The sequence below is a fragment of the Carcharhinus amblyrhynchos genome, chromosome 1, assembly GCF_965287045.1.
Source record: "Carcharhinus amblyrhynchos chromosome 1, sCarAmb.v2.hapA, whole genome shotgun sequence".
Classification (NCBI taxonomy): Eukaryota; Metazoa; Chordata; class Chondrichthyes; order Carcharhiniformes; family Carcharhinidae; genus Carcharhinus; species Carcharhinus amblyrhynchos.
Window position 1 is genome coordinate 68021086 of NC_137324.1, and position 18505 is coordinate 68039590.

At 40.4% G+C, this 18505-nt stretch overlaps 1 protein-coding gene across 4 annotated transcripts in view; it reads left to right on the top strand.

Moving 5' to 3' along the window:
• The window catches only part of LOC145341455 (kinesin-like protein KIF2A), a 110118-nt gene that overhangs the window by 27434 nt on the left and 64179 nt on the right, over positions 1–18505 (top strand). For all 4 annotated transcript variants that reach the window (XM_080186427.1, XM_080186418.1, XM_080186441.1 and 1 more), the window contains exons 2-5: positions 571–665; positions 8396–8515; positions 10856–10907; positions 16128–16247. In XM_080186427.1, coding sequence (XP_080042553.1) covers positions 571–665; positions 8396–8515; positions 10856–10907; positions 16128–16247 — 387 coding nt within the window. The remainder of the gene's footprint in view (positions 1–570; positions 666–8395; positions 8516–10855; positions 10908–16127; positions 16248–18505) is intronic.

An 18505-nucleotide genomic window follows, 5' to 3' on the forward strand; every position in this document is an offset into this window, starting at 1 on the left:
ATACAACATGGACTGCAGCGGTTCAGGAATGCGGTTCACCACCATCTTCCCGAGGGCAATTACAGATGGGCAATAAATGTTCTCATAGCTAGCAATGCCCATGTACCGTGAATTAGTTTTTAAAAATTCTCTATGCAAGCTAGTGTTTCAATAGCTAAAGTACTTTTAACAACCCTTTTTTTAATATTATCAACCTGTACCTGGAGTTTCATGCCTAAGGTGCAATTGGCACAGTGGTTAGCACTGTAGCCTCCTAGTGCCCGGGTCCCAGGTTCAATTCTGGCCTTGGGTCACTGTCTGTAAGGAGTTTGTACTTCCTGCATCTGCGTGGGTTTCCTCTGGGTGTTCCAGTTTCCTCCCACAGTCCAAAGATGTGCAGGTTAGGTTGATTGGTCATACTAAATTGACCCTGGTGTCAGGATGATTAGCAAGGTAAATGTGTGGAGTTACAAAAATAAGGCCTGGGTGGGATTGTGGTTGGTACAGACTTGATGGGCCAAATGACTACCTCCTGTATTATAGGGATTCTGTAGTAACGTTTTGACTGTTCTGAAACTTTTCTTCCTCCAGGGCGGATACATCAGGCTATGGTGACATCATTAAATGAGGATAACGAAAGTGCTACTGTAGAATGGATTGAAAATGGAGATACAAAAGGAAAAGAGGTAAATTTCCCCGATGTAACTTGACTGGAGATTTCAGTATACCGCAAGAAACAATATTTGAAAAAGTATTTTTAAAGAAGCTATCTCATTTATTGAAATGATTTTATCTTGTTGCATTTTTATTGAGATTACTTGCAGTCGGTGCTTCTGAGGTGTCAGTATTACATGTGTTCAGACACTAATTGTTAAATTTGTGACTGCCAGTCAGTACAGTTGTATGATCTCAACTTAATGTTACAAAATTTGATTAATTTATTTTGTAGAAAATGGGAGTATTTTGCATTGTGTTTGGCATCTGCAAGAATGGCAATGCAGGCGCAAAGTCTCCCGAGAGGTGGGAAATGAGATTCTCAACGACAAGATCTCATTTCCCAATTTTTCCCTGCCCCTTGCCGGTAATATTGTGGGTAGGCACCTCAAATAAAAAAATTCTAATGGATTTACATCCTATTGAAGAACCTATACATTGCATGATTTCCCCACTCGCCAGAATATTCAAAGCTCGCCAGCGTGATGTCACATCGACAAGGTTCACAACAACTTTAGGAAGACAGCAAACAGTTAAGGGGTTCCTGTTGGGGGCATCAAGGTCACCATAGCCCTGGGCGGTGGAGGAAGAGGAGCATGCTTTAACACTCTGTGATACTGCCCTGTCTGCTCTACTGCGCTATCACAGTCTGGCAGTGTCAACCTGTGCTGGGGTGGGCCTCTGGGGAGCCGTATTGGTGGGGGATTTCCCATTATGTGTGATTGTGGAGGGGGTGGAAGCTGGGCAAAGAGCGCAGAGGCTTTTGAAGATGGGGGATTTGTTAGTGATGGGAAGTGGTCATTGAGGGGGTTCTTACGTTGAGGGATGGAATATGCAGTGATTGGGGAGGTAATGGAAACTGAGGGGGTGTGGGGGGGGGAACTTGCTGTGACAGGGGCGAAAGGGCATTGAGGGAAGGAATGGATGGTGAATCTGCCACAGTGGATGGGTGGGGGGGAGGAGGGAGATCCTCTGATAATTGTGCAGTGAGGGAAGAGGCCATGATACCTTTTGTGGAGAGGGGTAGGAAGAATTTGAGGTCAGTTCTGATCAGGGTGGCCTTTTAAAATGATGTCCTGATCTTTGCAGAGCTGGCTTTGCTAGCTCTATCTGGGCACACTCCGCTCTGATTTATTTTGTCAGAGTGCCAGAAAATGTGGTTTGAAAACTCCGCAGTGCATCTGGAGAGAGTCAGAGCCTGACACATTGACAAATTATGGGAAAATTCCACCCATCATTTGAATCTACAGTTGCAATTTTATAATCTGACCACTGGATGTCACCAGTATGTTTTAACTTGAGCATTTTGTTGCAAGCAGGCACCATAATTTCTGAAGTTTAATAAAATACAATGGAATACAATTGAACTCGTTTATAATATGTATACTTCAGAGATTTCATTATGTAACTTTAAAAATTTTTAAATATAGTTTCAATCATTAATACTTAGCATTTTTAGCTAACAAGATATGTTAATATTCTGGATTTATTTCTACTGTGCTGTATTTTAAATAATACAAAACAGCTGCTTTGCCTTTTTAGACAAGAACAACAATGTACAGACCACATTTAATGAGAGCCTTAAGAGTCAAACGGAAAAGGAAGTGGCTATTCGGCCCTTCATATCCATGCCAGTTATCTGTAGAGCAATCTTGTCAGTCCTATTCCTCCTCATTCCTGTAGCCGTGCAAATGTATTTTCTACAAGCGTTGGCCCAGTAATTTAATGGCCCAGACACCTGGGTTCAGTTCTGGCCTTGGGTGACTGTTTGGAGTTTGCATGTTCTTCCCATGTCTGTGTGGGTTTCCTTCAGCTTCTCTGCTTTCCTCCCACAGCCCAAAGATATGCAAGTTAGGTGGATTGATCATACTAAGTTGCCCCATAATGTCGAAAGATGTGTAGGCTAGGTGGATTAGCCATCGTAAATGTGCAGGATCATGGGGATAGGGCAGGGGAGTGGGCCTGGGTAAGATGCTCTTTTGAAGATTCGAGGGACTGAAAGGTCGTCTTTCAGTAGGGATTTTATGAAGCGTGATCATAAGATGATAGAATTTCACAATCAGTTTGAGGTGAGAAATTTGGATCTGAAACTTGTGTCTTAATCTTAAATAAAGATAATTACAAAAGTATGAAGACAATTGGCTACAGTGCACTGGGAAAGTAAGTTCAAAGATAAAATGATCGAGAAGCAGTGACAGATGTGACATATTTCATAGCTGTCAAGAATCTAAATAGGATATATTTATGCAAAGGATGCACCACCTTTGGCTGAGCCATTGAATATATTCAAGACTAAATTGGACTGGTTTTCAATCTACACAGATTGGAGGAATCAGATATGGGAGAGGGGGGAGCAGATAGGAAAGCGGAAATGCAGCCGTGATCCTATTAAATGGTGGTGGAGGCTTGAGAGACCAAATAACCTAATCCTGCTCTTTTTTATGTTCGTATGGATTCTACAAGGCTCTGGTTAAATCACATCTTAGGATCAGACTAAATCTCCTTCTGTTATACACAGTGGCTTTATTTATGATATTCAAGACCTGCTTACCACTTTCAGTATGTCCAGCTACCTTCAAAGATCTATGTGTGTGAATTCCCAGGTCCCTTTGTCCTTGTACTTTCTTTAGAATTATGCCATTGAGGCTGTATTCACCCCCATCCCTTTTACCAAAATGCATTGCCTCACACTTGAGTGCTACTGGCTAATAGATGGCTGGCCTGACATGTCCTACTTCAGCTGGGTGGTATCAACCTTGCTGTTTGCTGCATCCTCCAAGTTTGATATCAACAACACATTTTGACATCCTACATTATCAAAAAAAGTAGTCCCTAGCACTCATTCTAGGGGAACATCACTGTCTACCATCCTTCAGTCTGAAAAGCAACCATTTACCATTGTATGCTGTTTTCTGCCCTCAAGCAATTTTTTTATTTAAGCTGATAGTACCTACTGTTGTGGAAAGAATTTGTATGGTTGGATATTTAAAATGCAATGTCTCTATTGTATGTCTCATTTACACTATCATACCTGGAAATATTAGATGCAAATGAAATTAATGCCATAATTATAAGAATTGATTTATAATTCAGTCTCTGCATCAATGCAGGCCTGATGTCATCTTAGTTGAGTTGATACTTTATTTGGAGTGAAGGCTTTTAGATACAAAGGATTCTCATGAAGCTGCAAAGCCTTTTGTAGACAAGCAACCAGAAGGTTTGTTCTCAGCTAGACTTGGAAGCTGATGCAAGTACACTTTAACTGCATTGAAGTCATACAGTTATGTGGTTCAGATGTTTCTGGCACTTCAAATGTTTTTGGTAAACTTGCTTTTTCAGGATATTTTAAACTGCAGTCCCCGAAAGTTAGTTTCTGCAGCATAACACTTTTGGGGTCCAGGCCACCACAATAACAGCAGCGTTTGATAACGGTCAATCACATTTAACTCTGCTCCAGTTTGAACTCAATGTTCCCCTTCATTCATTATGGCACTCAGAAACCAGTAGTCTAGAGATCCCATGTGATTGAAACACTGGCTCATCATTAAACAGTGGTATGTTTAAATTTCTCAGGTGCATGCAAAATACCCTCATTCAAGTCCATGTTTAATTAAATATTGGCCACAGAATCAAATCTTGTCCGCAGTTGATATACAGTCACATGTTGAGTTGCAACTGCAGATTTTGTGGCCATTTTCACAAAGTATGATTTTACAGTCCAGTCCATGATAACCAATATTCTCATGATTATACTGAGCATGACACCTATGCGATTTCATTTTAAAAAATCAAGTAGATTAATCAAATGCAATCTGCCTTTTACAATCTGTGCTGGCTGTTAATTAAATCACTCCCAATTATGGAGGCACTCAGCACATTAGTGCAAAAATAAGACTGAAGCATTTGTAATGCTGTTCAGTAGGAAGTGCCAAGGGATGATCCAACTCAGCCTCCTCCTCAAGAGGCCCCCAGCATCATAAGTGTCAGTCTTTATCCAATTTGATTCCCTCCACATGATCTAAAAACAATTGAAAGTACTAGATATTGTAACGGCTGCGGGCCCTGGCAATATTCCGGCAATAATCCTGAAGGCTTGTACTCCAAAACTGACCTCACCCTTAGCCAAGCTGTTCCAGTACTGCTACAATACCATTGTCTACCCAACAATGTTGAAAATTGCCCTGTTATGTCCTGTTCACAAAAACAGGGCAAATCCAACCTAGCCAATTACTGCCCCATCAATAAACTCCTGATCATCAGCAAAGTGATGGAAGGAGTCTTCAATAATGCTTTCATGCAGCACTTTCTCAGCAATAACCTGCTCACAGATGCTCAGTTTGGGTTCCGCTGGGGTTCAGTTCCTGACTTCGTTGCAGCCTTGGTTCAAACATGGACAAAAGATGAATTCAAGAGGTGAGGTGATTGTGACTGCCCTTGACATTAAGGAAGCATTTGACTGGAGTAACCTTCCTTCCATCATCAGGTCAGAAATGAGGGTGTTCATAGGTAACTGCACAATATTCAACACCATATTCCTCAGATATTGAAGCTGTTCATGTCCAAATGCAGCGAAACCTGGACAATATCCACGCTTGGGCTGACAAGTGACGAGTAACTTTCGTGCCACACAAGTGCAAGGCAATGACCATCTTCAACAAGAGATTATCTAACTGTTGCCTACTAACATTCAATGGCATTACCATCGCTGAGTCCCCCATTGTCAACGTCCTGAAAATTACCATTGTTCAGAAACTGAACTGGACTAGCCACATCAATACCATGGCTACCAGAGCAGGTCAAAGGCTAGGAATCCTGTGACAAGTAATTCACCTCCTGGCCCTGCAAAGCCTGTCCACTATCTACATGGCACAAGTCAGGAATGTAATGGAATGCCCTCCATTTGCCTAGATGAGTGCACCTCCAACAACACTTGAGAAGCTGGACACTATCCAGGACAAAGCAGCCTACTTGATTACTACCCGTTCCACAAACGTTCAATCCCTCCACCACCAACAAATAGTGGCAACAGTGTGTACCATCGATAAGATGCACTGTAGGAACACACCCAAGTTCCTTAGGCAGTACCTACCAAACCTTCAACACTCCTATCTAGATGGGCAAGAGCAACAGATGCCTGGGAACACCACCATCTGGAGACTCCCCTCCAAGTTACTGTCAATCCTGATTTAGGAATATATTGCTGTTCCTTCACTGTCACAGAATTAAAATATTGGAATCCCCTACTACCAGCGCTGAGAGTGTACCTACACCAAAGGGATTACAGCAGTTCAAGAAGATAGCTCACCACATCTTCTGAAGAGCAAGTAGGATGGGTAATAAATACTTGGTCTAGCCAGCGGAACCCACATCCTGTAAAACAAATTTTTAAAAAGTGCCTCTCAGTCATTCCTTGAATAATGATTCTCAAACTATACTAAACTGATCAGCCTGCCCTTGCATTTAAGGTGCAACATTTGCCTGTTTTTGTATTCTCTGACATCTTCCTCATATTTAAGAAAGATTAGTGAATTATGGGAAGCTCATCTGCTATTTCCATATCCGCCCCACCATTAGCAATCTGAAATGCCAGCCATTGTGGGATCAGGCAATTTTTACAATAGGTATAACTAGACTTACCAATGCCTTCTATCTATCAGTTTTCACTTCATCCATTAGCAATAGCATCTGCACTTCCATCAATTTTTTAAGACTTCTCTTCCATGTTAAACACTGATACAAAGTACTCAAGTATTCTAGCTTTGTATTGGCCTCTAAGCATTTATCCATCCTCTTTAACACTAACAGATTCTCATTTGTCAAGTATTGCATATATTTAAAAAAGAACTCACTCACAAAACAAATGATTGAAACCATTTAGTCCAATTTGCTCACCTTTCTATAAAATTGTTGGTTCTACAAGTCAACTTACCACTGTGTTTGTCCCTGAATCAGTGGCTCCACTGTGACCTGCGTGTTAACAGCATTGAAGGAATGTTGTACTGTCCATATTTTGGCTGACATGCTAAATGGAGGACCCTATTTCTTGTGGACATAATGGACTGCATTTGAAACAAAGCAAATTGTGACCAGGGGGAGGTATAGAGTCTGTGTAGGAAATTGTGTATGTATATGGACACTGAAGACATTAGTTGTTGTCTTCCTGATGTTTAATTGCAAGGGGATTGTTCTCTTTTAGGTACATATGAGACAATGGAGGGGATGAGACAGGGTGGTGAAGTAGAATTGTGCTTCACTTAACGTCCATGTGGAACCTGATTTGTTTTCGGATAATGTGGGGAATGAGGGGCATGGTTGGAGCTGAGAAATAGAAGTGAGGGGCAAGGATAAATAATTTTGAGACTTCAGAGGGAACGATTATGGGTATGGGAAGCAAAGCCACTTGGTTTTCTAACTGGTTAGATGAATCCAGGTCAGAATTTTCCCACTCGCTGAACTGAGGAGCAGTAGGAAGGTGGTTGTATTAGTCATTACTAATTTGACTAGTAGTCCATATACATACACAATTTCCTAATTTGACTAGTAATTTAGTCAAATTAGTCAGCAGTTTAGTGGGGGTGAGCTGCAGCCAGGTATAGAAATGTGAGGAATATTTACTAGGGTTAGTCACCCGAATGGACTTTATCAAAGTCATAAATCATATCCTGTGACAGGTGGAAAACCGATTGGAGAAATTTGAACATTCAGGAAAGATGGGTGTGGATTTAGGAGCCAGCAAGGCATTCAAGAATTTCAGAGATTAAATGATTTGCAAGGATGGGCCAAGGATAGACGTTTTGAATTGGGGTATATGATGACAGTAGATTTGAGGGAGAGAGAGGAAGCACTACCTGAGGAATTAATAATATCTGCCAAAATGGGGACAGAAAAAGTTTGGTGGGCTTTGTGTTGAGGGGGTGGGCACAAGGGGTAATACCAGTCATCAGAATGTCTCTTAATCACAAATCCCATTGTTAATTCTCTTTCCTAACTTGCTAAATCTCAAAGTTGTGGACAAACACCAAGAACAGGTCACAGGGAAGTATTTGCATGATCATAAACGGGATCTGATTACTTCATTCTGTCTGGCTCACTCTGTGTTCTCAGTGAGAGCGACGTTGAAAACAGCACATTTGTTTTTTTTGATAATTTTATTTTTGTGTACATTTGCTTTGTACATTAACAAACTACCTCAAATGTTCGCACCCTTTAGAATCTGATTACATTGTGGCTTTGTGGCTCTACAGAATTCCTAAAATATCCATCTGACCAACAATTCTGTCTGGAGAGTAAAAATAATGTAATTCATTTTTTAAATAATTTCTTGTTCTCTCAGCAGTTTACTTCCCTTGCTCTTCTGGGATGTTAAGAAGTACAAATCCATGAGTTCTTGTTTATTAATCATGGTCTTTGTATAAGCCTAGCTGTGGAATGTCAGCAGACTATTCAAACGTTCTTGAGAATCTCACCCAATCTGCACACATTCCATTTGGATTTCCTGGACAAAAATCTGACTGTCTTTTTTTCTGCTTGCCACTGACATTGCAACTGAGATCAGCTTTTTGCCTGGGATGGGGGTGGGGGTGGGGGGCGGGGGGGGGGGGGGGGGGGTGCAGGTATTATGTAATTTTAAAAATGTTAATAAAACTGTATACCTCCAAGATTTTATTGTATCTATAATATGTGCATTTTTCCCAATCAATAGATTGACCTTGAAAGCATTTTTGCACTAAACCCAGATCTTGCACCTGATGAAGAAATTGAGCCAAGTCCTGAAACACCACCACCTCCAACACCTTCCATCAAAACTAACAAGATAGTAAAGGTCTGTTTCAATGTTTATATATTTGTAGTTAATCTTCTTCACCTTCCATGTACCTAGGAGTAAACAAACCTTGTCAGTGGAGAGAAATGTGATATCTGTTTTGACACTGAATGGAGGCTCCTTTGATTTTTCTCCTTCCTTAACATGTAATTACTGATTGAAGCTCCATTCTCTCCCTCACTGAAGTGGTGGTTGTATATTTTATCTGTTTTAAATTCAATTTGGAACTGGTCCCCTTCTGTTTGCTGTCTGTTAAGTGTTGTGCTGTAACATTGTTGAAATGCTCTCACACGTTACATTTACTCACACTTGAGAGATGTTTGCAGTGTTTCATATCATGTTACAATATTTCTGGCAGATCGCTATAATTTTCTGTACCATGTGGGAATTGCTCATAGATTTGTTCCCAAGAGCAACTATGACATCAGGCAAGTTCTTGCCAGCATCAGTGAAGACCCAATGGATGAATTTGTTTGCACAGCAGTTAAAGACTCTCCAATTGTGATAATGTCCATAACAAAAGTAATTTTCTTTAGGCTCATTGATGTAGCACAGGAGCAGCCCATTGTGTGATTGTGCTAACTCTGAAAGCTATCTAATTACCTTCATCCTTTCCCCATTGTCCATCATAATTTTTCTCTCCTAGTTTTCACTCAAATCACAGCTGAAAGTTATTAAATCTGTTTCCTACGCTGTTTTCAGGCAACACGTTTCTAATCATCGTAACTTTCTGCCCAAAAGTGTTAATAAGTTATTGTTTTGCCCCCAATTCTTTGGTCAGTTATTTTAAATTTGTATCTTCTAGATTTTTTTACGTTACTTATTCCATTACAGTTCATGATTTTGAGGAGGTCTTATGTAATCTCTTTCCTTAACCTTCTCTGGTCGAAGGAGAACAGTCCAGCTTTTCTAGTCTCTTCATATAACTGAATTCCAGTCAATCTTCTCAGCACCATCTTTATGCTTTTTCATTCTTCCTGAAGTGTGCTGCTGTGCTGCCCAGAGTTACTGTATAGCTGAAAGTCTAACCATTACCTTCTTGAGGGTAGTTAGGGATAGGCAACAATTAATGGCCTGCTCAGTGGTGCCCACATACCATGAAAGAATTTTAAAGAAGAGTTATAAGTATTTGGCATACCTTCCTTCCTTTTGTATTCTATGCTTCTGTTTAGAAAGCTAAGGATTCTGTATGCTTTTTAACAGCTTTTATTCATTTGTCCTCCACCCTTCAAAGGTTTGTATGATTCTGTTCTTGCATTCCTTTTAAAATTGTAACATAAAATTTACGTTACTTCTCATTCTTGTACCAAACTATATATGTCCCTTTCACAGCTCCTGAAGAGTGTGAGTAACCTCCTCAATGTTTACTGCTTTTTCAAGTTTTGTGCCATCTGCAGACTTTTAAATTAGGCCCTGTATAACCAAGTCCAAGTTGTTAATGCAATACTGAGCCTGAAGGGCACCACTGAGAAGCAAGTGTTCATCGCTACTACTTTGCATTCTGTCTCATTGTATCCATATTGCGACTGCCCATTAATCAATCCTATTATGTGACACTTCATTATGCTTTTGAAAGTGTACATAGAACTTCACCTTAATCGACCCTCTCCATTACTAATTCTTTTCCCCTATGCCTCATCCCCGCAACCAATATAGTACAACAACAACTTGTTCTTATCCCTTTGTCATTTTTCCTCTTTTGAGCACCTCACCCTCTACTAACTCTACATTCTGTCTTTCATTGTTTACTTTCTTCAAAGTGTGACATGGTCTGGAGTGCATTTCCTGAGAGTACGATGGAGGTAGATTCAATCGAAACATTCAAAAGAGAATTAGACTGTTGCTGAAAAGGATGAAAGTGCAATTCTCCTGCCTTCTCTCCTTCACATAGTGAATTGCTCCTTCAGAGAGCCAGTGTAGACCCAAAGGGCTGAATGGCCACCTTCTGTACCATAACAAGTCTGTGATTCAATAAAACTTCTTGACTTTCTCTCTCAAAACTCAATTCCTTTAGCCTTTCACAGTCACCCTCATCCTTAGTACCTTCCCAAGTTCTCCTCTCTCTCATCTTTGTCAACCTCGTCCTGCACATAAGCCCCATACCATTCCTTGAAGCATACTAATATGGGCTGTAACAATCTTCTTAAATTTCAAGAACCATATCTGATAACTTTTCCAATTTCCTCATCATCCATGTCTCTTTCATCACTGTCATTTCTGTCAGCAAAGAAACAACCACTATAACGTGACTTGTTAGAAACTGTAGATTTGGTAGCCTGAGTTACATCTTTTTGTCTTTAATTTATAAAATTCTGACACTGCCAATGCTTTCTTTTAAAGAATCGTCGAACTGTGGCTGCTAAGAATGAAACTCCTTCCAAAGATAACAGAGGTAATTTTAAATTGGGATAACGATATTCTTTCCATTGTGTATATGTATGTAAATGGTATTATGATATTGTGATGAAAACTGAACATTACAAGATAATTGTTTTAAAATATTCCCTTTAGCAAAACAAAAAGTTCTGATAAACACCACAGTTCGGGGAAATGCCCATGTGATTTCAAGTTTCCAAGGGGAGAGTCGCTCCAGTAGAAACCATTTGAGGTGCAGGCTGCCAGTTTTAGCATCTGTCACAGTATCTCACAGAACAAAGGACAGCTTTTGTGGAGACATCGGCAGAAAAAGAATTGGATCTCTCCCAGGAACAGGTCTTGGTTCAATATTTATTTACATTAATGACCTGGAGGAAGGAACAAAATGTAAGGTTTCCAAACTTGCTGATAATATGAAGAGAGGTGGAAGGGTATGTTGTGATGAGGATATTTTGATTCTCCAACAAAATATAGATAGACTGGGGAAAAACCTGGCAAATGGAGTTTAATGTGGGGAAGTGTGAGGTCATGCACTTTAGTAAGAGGAATCAAAAGGAAGATTATTATATAAATGGAGAGAGATTCCAGATGAGTGAAGTACAGAGGGATCTGGTGCATGAATCATGACTTTTCACTAATGGAAGAGTCTCAAACAAGGGAATGTAGATACAAGATAAAGGACCATTCATTTAAAACTAAGGTGTGCAAAAATTTTTCTGTCAGGGTGGTGAATCACTGGAATTCTCTGGCCCAAAATGGGAGCAAGTCCATTAGAAGTCGTTAAAGTGGATGTGGATAAATATTTGATAGATCAAGGGATAGAGGGTTATGGGATATGGCATCGAAAAGGAGCTGAGACTGTTGAGATTGAGTTGAGGACATCAGCCATGATCGTATTGAATAGTGGGACATGCTTCTATTTCACGTGTTGTAGTTATTCTGTAAGAAATAATGAGAAGCAGAAGTAAAACTCATTATGAAGGGGAACGATTTTATTAGCGCCCATTAGACTGTTTCGAGGGGTTTTATATTAGAATTTCTGGATTGGCGGTACAGTTGTCACGTAAGTGAGATGGGGATATGTTGAGGTGTGCCTTATTAGTGGCAATCATATTTGGGCAAATTGGCAGAGTGGAGTGCTGGACGGTGGAATTTTCAACCTGATGTAGCAAGGAGAGGTGAACTTTTACTGGAGAGTTGGGAGTGACTTTGTGTTAGGTATAACTAATGACAGCGCAGTGGTTAGCAATCTTGTCTCACGGCGCCAGGAATCCAGGCTCGATTCCCAGCTTGGGTGACTGTGTGGAGTCTGCACGTTCTTCCCTGTGTCTGCATGGGTTTCTTCCGGGTGCTCCAGTTTCCTCCAAAGATGTGCAGATTAAGTGCGTTGGCCATGCTAAATTCTCCCTCAGTGTGCCCGAACAGATGCCGGAGTGTGGCGACTTGGAATTTTCACAATAACTTCATTTCAGTGTTGAGCCTACTTGTGACACTAATAAATAAATTCTAAACTTTTAATTAGTGAAGTGTTTTGTCCCATTGACTTAATTTTGCTTGGGTTCCTTAATGTCACACATGGTCAGATCTGCCTTAATATCAAGAACAATCAATCTAAGTTCACCCATGGAATGTACTCTTGTTGAATTTTGGACTAAGGCTGTAATAAGGTTTGTAGCTAAGTGGGGTTGGTGGAACCCAAACTGAGTGTCAATGAGTGTGTTCTTACTGAGTGCTCTTAATGATACCGTCACTTTTGGTGATAGTTTAGAATAGACTAATGGGGCTGCAATTGACTGGATTGCATTTGTCCTTTTTGTGAACAGAACATACCTGGGCAATTTTCCTCGTTGGCTAGATGTCAGTAGTGTACTTGCACAGCATTGGACTGATGCTGTAACAGCTTGACTAGGGGCATAGCGAATTCTGGAATGATGTTATCAGAGCCTTAACCTTTCCTGTTTCTAGTGTCTTCAACCATTTCTTTATCATGTGGAATGAATCAAAGTTCAAATTTTGAATTCATTCAAGACAGAGTTAGCCAGAGTTTTGATTCATGAGGGAATGGAAGGTTATGGGAGGCTGGCAGGAAAGTGGAGTTGAGGCTACAATGGTGTTCAATGGCTATTGAATGGTGTAGCAAACTTAAAGGACTGAATGGCCTTCTCCAGATTCTAGGTCCTATGTTGTTATGTTCCTACAGCTGAAGACAGGCACCTATAATGCTAGGGACCTTAGGAGGGGACCAAGATGGCTTACCACTTGGTGTTTTCTTTTGCATTGACATAATGGGCTTTGCCATCATTATTTTTATGGTGCCATTGTCTCACTTTGTTTGTCCACAACCATTCATGACTAAATGTGGCAAGACTACAGAGCTTTGATCTGATTTGTTGGTTGTTGCATCATTATGCTCTATCAATGGCATGTTGTTTACCCATGCATGTGGTCCCGTATTGTAGCTTCCTGTATTGTAGCTTCACCAGGTTGGCATGTCATTTTTTAGGTGTGGCTAGATTTGAAATTTAGGTTAGAAATGAATTACATCAATGTCAGATAACTTTTTAAAAAATAATTTGCATTCTTTTTGTTCTGTCAAATGTTCTTTTCATTTAACTACCAGGTTTTGATGTCATAGCAGGTAGTGAAGAAAACAGTCTTGGTCCATTGATTTTTTTAGCATGATTATTAATTCTGTCTTCCATTTGGTCAACTGTTTATTTCAGTTAGTATTAAAAGTTGTCACTTCCTAGGATTTAAATGAGTGCAAAACATTTTATTTAAATGTTTTGATTTTGGTTTTGCATATTATGCAGTTGCTGACATTTAAAAAAATTATTCAAGAACTAAAATGTCTCCTGTAATGTGTAAAGCTTTTGTATATGATTACTGTATTTAGAATTAAAAAATGAGGCTACACTTTCGAACTATGCAATTTTTTGTTTTAATGTAACAAAGTGAAAATTCACTAAAGATTGGGAATCTTGAAGTATTTGAAAATTAGATGCACTTGTACATAATACCGGATTCAATTTTATATTTGATATTTTTCCATTACAATTATTGAAATGTTTGTATTAAACTCCAAAACATTTTAATCTTCAAATGTGTTTCATGGTTACTTTTCAGTTTTCAAAATATTCTGTATCTGTAAAAACCTGTTTCTCTTCTGTGCCTAAATTAATATGTACCCCATTGCACCTTGCATTTTATTAACTTTTTTCCTGCTTTGAGTCTAAAGAACTACCAAGCAGCAATCGCCTCCAACAAAGGAGAATCTAACCTAGACATCCAATGGTATTACCATCACTAAATTGCACAGTATCCTTCAATCAACAACCTGGGGTTAGCGTTGATCAGAAACTGAACGGGACTGGTCACATGCAACAACAGTGGCTATAACAGGAGAACATTTTAATTCATTCACAGAATGTGGGGCATCACTGGCTGGATCAGCATTTATTGCCCACCCCTATATGCCTCTCCCCCCATCCAGATGGGTTTTTATGACAATTGACAGTGGTTTAATGTTCATTGTTAAGTTTTTAATTCCAATTTTTGTTATTGAACTCAAATTTTCACCCATCTGTCATGGTGAGATTTATGCACAGGTCCCCAGATCTTGCCCTGGACCTCTGGATTACTAATCCAGTGACAATGCCACGATGCCACTGCGTCCTGCAGCAAGTAACTCGCCTCCTGACTCCCCAAAACTTATCCACCATTCACAAAGTACAAGTCAGGAGTGTGGCTCTCCATTTGCTGGATGAGTGTAGTCCAACAGTGCTGTAGAAACTTGAGCCATCCAGGGCAAAGAAGCCTGTTTGATTGCCATGCTATCCACAAACACTCACTCCCTCCACCATCAATGCACAGTGTCAGCAGTGTATAGAATCTACAGAATGTATTGCAACAGCTCACCAAGGCTCCTTTAGCAGCACCTTCCAAACTCAGAACCTCTATTATCTAGAAGAACAGGGACAGCAGATACATGGGAAGAGTACCTTGAAGTTCCCGTCCAAGTATGCGCCACTTTGGCTTGGATATATATTACTGTTCGTTCGCCTGTGACTGTCAAATTCCTGGAACACACTCTCTGACAGCACTGTGGGTGTACCTATATCACATGATTGCTGTGGTTCAAGAAGGCAGCCCACCACTACTTTCTCGAGAGCAATTCAGAATAGATAATAAATGCTAATCTAGTGTAGGGTCCATTCATTCCTTTGAGTAGACAAAGGTGGCACGATTACAGAGTTTAAATGGAATTTTTGTAACAGAACTTAAAATTAAGTCATTACAAAAGGGAAGAGAAAAGAGAGAGAGAGACTGGCTTCTTCTGCCAGTCCTGTACTGATCAAAAACGGAACTCAGAAACAAAGCTAAACTGGGCTGAAAACATAGAATTGAAATTACAGTATATGTTATTCGTTACCGTTGTTATGGATATTGTTTAGCACATGCTGTCTCTAACTTGGAGAAATCAGCCTCACAGAAGTTGTTTATGAAAACCTTCTTTCTCTTATAAAGAGCCTGTTTTGCTGACTCAGTATTTTTCAAAAATGCGGTCAGTTTCTAGCTAACCCAGCATACCTCCTGAGTTTTAAAATGTAGTCAAGTTAAAGCTGGATTAGTTAATTTTTTTAAATTTAGCATTTAAATGTAATCACACAGGCAGAAATATCTTAAAATTAAGGCTTTGCATAAATGAATCAAACCATACACGGGCTCAACACCTAGCCAGTGCCCACATCCCATAAATGAATTACAAAAAAGAATAGTTTGGCAGGAAATTGAGATGGAATTGTGCAAATTTGTATTCAGATTGTACACATAAAAGGAGATGATATTCATCCTTATCTGTTCCTCAACACTTCCTTCCCAGAAAACTACATCAGACTAACCACTGGTCCAATATTGATATTCTGCCAGTAAAGAAATATACCAAATAAGGAAGGGTGGTAAAGCTGATGTTTCCGAGTTTTAACTAGTTGGATGCTAATTTTGGAATTCATCCATTGAAGGATTAGCTACATATTACAATAACTACAATTTCAAAGTGTTTCAGGTGTCCAGTGATCCAGTGAAAGATGCTATATAAATGCAAGCTTTTTTTTAATCATGTCAACGGTTTACTTTCACCGAGATCTTGTTCAGAATTGGGTTTTTTCACTGTGGTTTATTTGTTGCACTGAGAAAATTTACCAAACTGCAATTAATTGTGTTCCTATTCTCACAGTTGCTTCAACCCGATCAAGGCCAAGTCAGCTTCCAGAGCATTCTTCAGCCACTCATCAGAATGGCAGTGCTTCTGATATCTCACCCGCCCAGCCTGGAAAAAAAGATTTTGCACCACCATGTAAGTGCAACATAACTATGTGTCTTATATGAAATACACTAACTGGTGTGAAATGCTACAGGGCACCTAAGTCAAGATTCAAGTGAAGGTTAACTGGACTATAGGGTGGAGGATAATTGACAACACAGTACTGTTACTTTCAAGTAATACTGAGCTAATCTTATTTTTATTTATTTTCCACAATCATAGTGAAAATGCCCACATAAACTCAGTATTCAATATACAAATTAGGAGCAGGAGTGGGCCACTTGCTACCTCAAACCTGCTCTGCCATTCAAAAAGGTCATGGCTGATCAGGTTGTAATCTCAGCGTCACATTTCTGAAATCCCACCCCGGCCCCCACACCAATAACTTTATCCCTTTGTTAATCAAGAATCTATCTAGTTCTGCCTTAAAAGTATTCAAAGACTCTGCTTCTTCTGCCTTTTGAGGAGGAGAATTCTAAGGAGTCATGACTGTCTGAGAGAAAAAATTTCTCCTCTTCCTCCTCCTCCATTTCAAATGAGTGATCACTTGTTTTTAAACTAGTTACCTCAAGTTCTAGATTATCTGACAAGAGGAAACATTCTCCTCTCATCCACCCTGTCAAGATCCTTCAGGACCTTAAAGGATTTGATCAAATCATCTCTTACAATTATTATCCAAAGAGCAGCTAGTGAAGGAAACTAGAGAAATGAAGAGAAGTTTCCAAGTAGTCTGTAGTTAAAGGTACTTGAACAAAGGACTGTTCAGTAAAAACAGGCTGAGCTGAGTAAGGCTGAAGCTCCATAAAGACATTTGAAGTGATGTTCTGATTTCTGAGATTTTACTGCAGCCTGTGGAATGTGAATTTAAATAACTGGGAATCGTTGACTGGATCTCGGAGTTTGTGTAAAAGCAGTTGGGACAAAGGAAGTCGGGAGGAATGTATATCCCCTACTGGATTTGCTGTTAAATGTGAAGCGGAACTTTTGTTTAAAAATGTCATTTGAAAATCCTGGACTGGATTTCTGGATGCAAACCACCAAGTGAAAGCATTATTGTGACAGAAGATTTTAAAGCGTGCTTTTGGGAGTGGAATGCGGAAACTCTTATGTGATAATCATCTGGAGGGATTCTGAGGGGAAATCCATATTCACCAACATAACGGCAAACTATTGTGGATAAGAACATAAGAAATAGGAGCAGGAGTAGGCCAACCGGCCCTTCGAGCCTGCCCCGCCATTCAATAAGATCATGGCTGATCTGTCTTGGCTCAGTTCCACATTCCCGCCCTCTCCCCATAACCCTTAATCCCCTCTCTTATCAAAAACCCATCAACCCGCGTCTTAAAAATATTTAGCGAGGTAGCCTCCACCACTTCAACGGGCAGAGAATTCCAGAGATTCACCACCCTTTGAGTGAAGAAGTTCCTCCTCAACTCCGTTCTAAACCGCCCCCCCTTTATCTTGAGGCTGTGCCCCCTGGTCCTACTATCCTTTCTGAGCGGGAAGAGTGTCTCCACCTCTATCCTATCCATCCCATTCATCATCTTATACGTCTCAATGAGATCTCCCCTCATTCTTCTAAACTCTAACGAGTACAAGCCTAATTTATTCAGCCTCTCCTCATAGCTCAACCCCCTCAACTCCGGCATCAGCCTAGTAAACCTCCTCTGCACTCCCTCCAAGGCCAAAATATCTTTGCGTAAGTACGACGCCCAAAACTGCACACAGTACTCCAGCTGTAGCCTCACCAATGCCCTATACAGCCGCAGCAAGACCTCCCTACTTTTATATTCAATCCCCCTCACGATGAAGGCCAGCATCCCATTAGCCTTCCTGACCACCTGCTGCACCTGCAAGCTGGGTTTTTGCAACTCATGCACAAGGACCCCGAGGTCCCTCTGCACTGTCGCCTGCTGCAGTTTTTCTCCACGTAAGTAATAATCCTTCCTACCATTATTCCTACCAAAGTGGACCACCTCGCACTTGCCAACATTAAATTCCATTTGCCATTTCCTGGCCCAATCGCCCAGCCTATCTAGATCCTTCTGTAGACTCTCCCCACCCTCCGCACAATTTGCCTTTCCACCAATTTTGGTGTCATCAGCAAATTTCGACACCCTACACTCGGTTCCCTCCTCCAGATCATCTATATAAATGGTAAATAGCTGAGGCCCCAGCACCGACCCCTGGGGCACTCCACTAGTCACCATCCGCCAATCCGAATAGCACCCATTGACCCCCAAATCTAAAACAGAAAATGCTAGAAAAACTCAGGAGTCAGGAAGCATTGG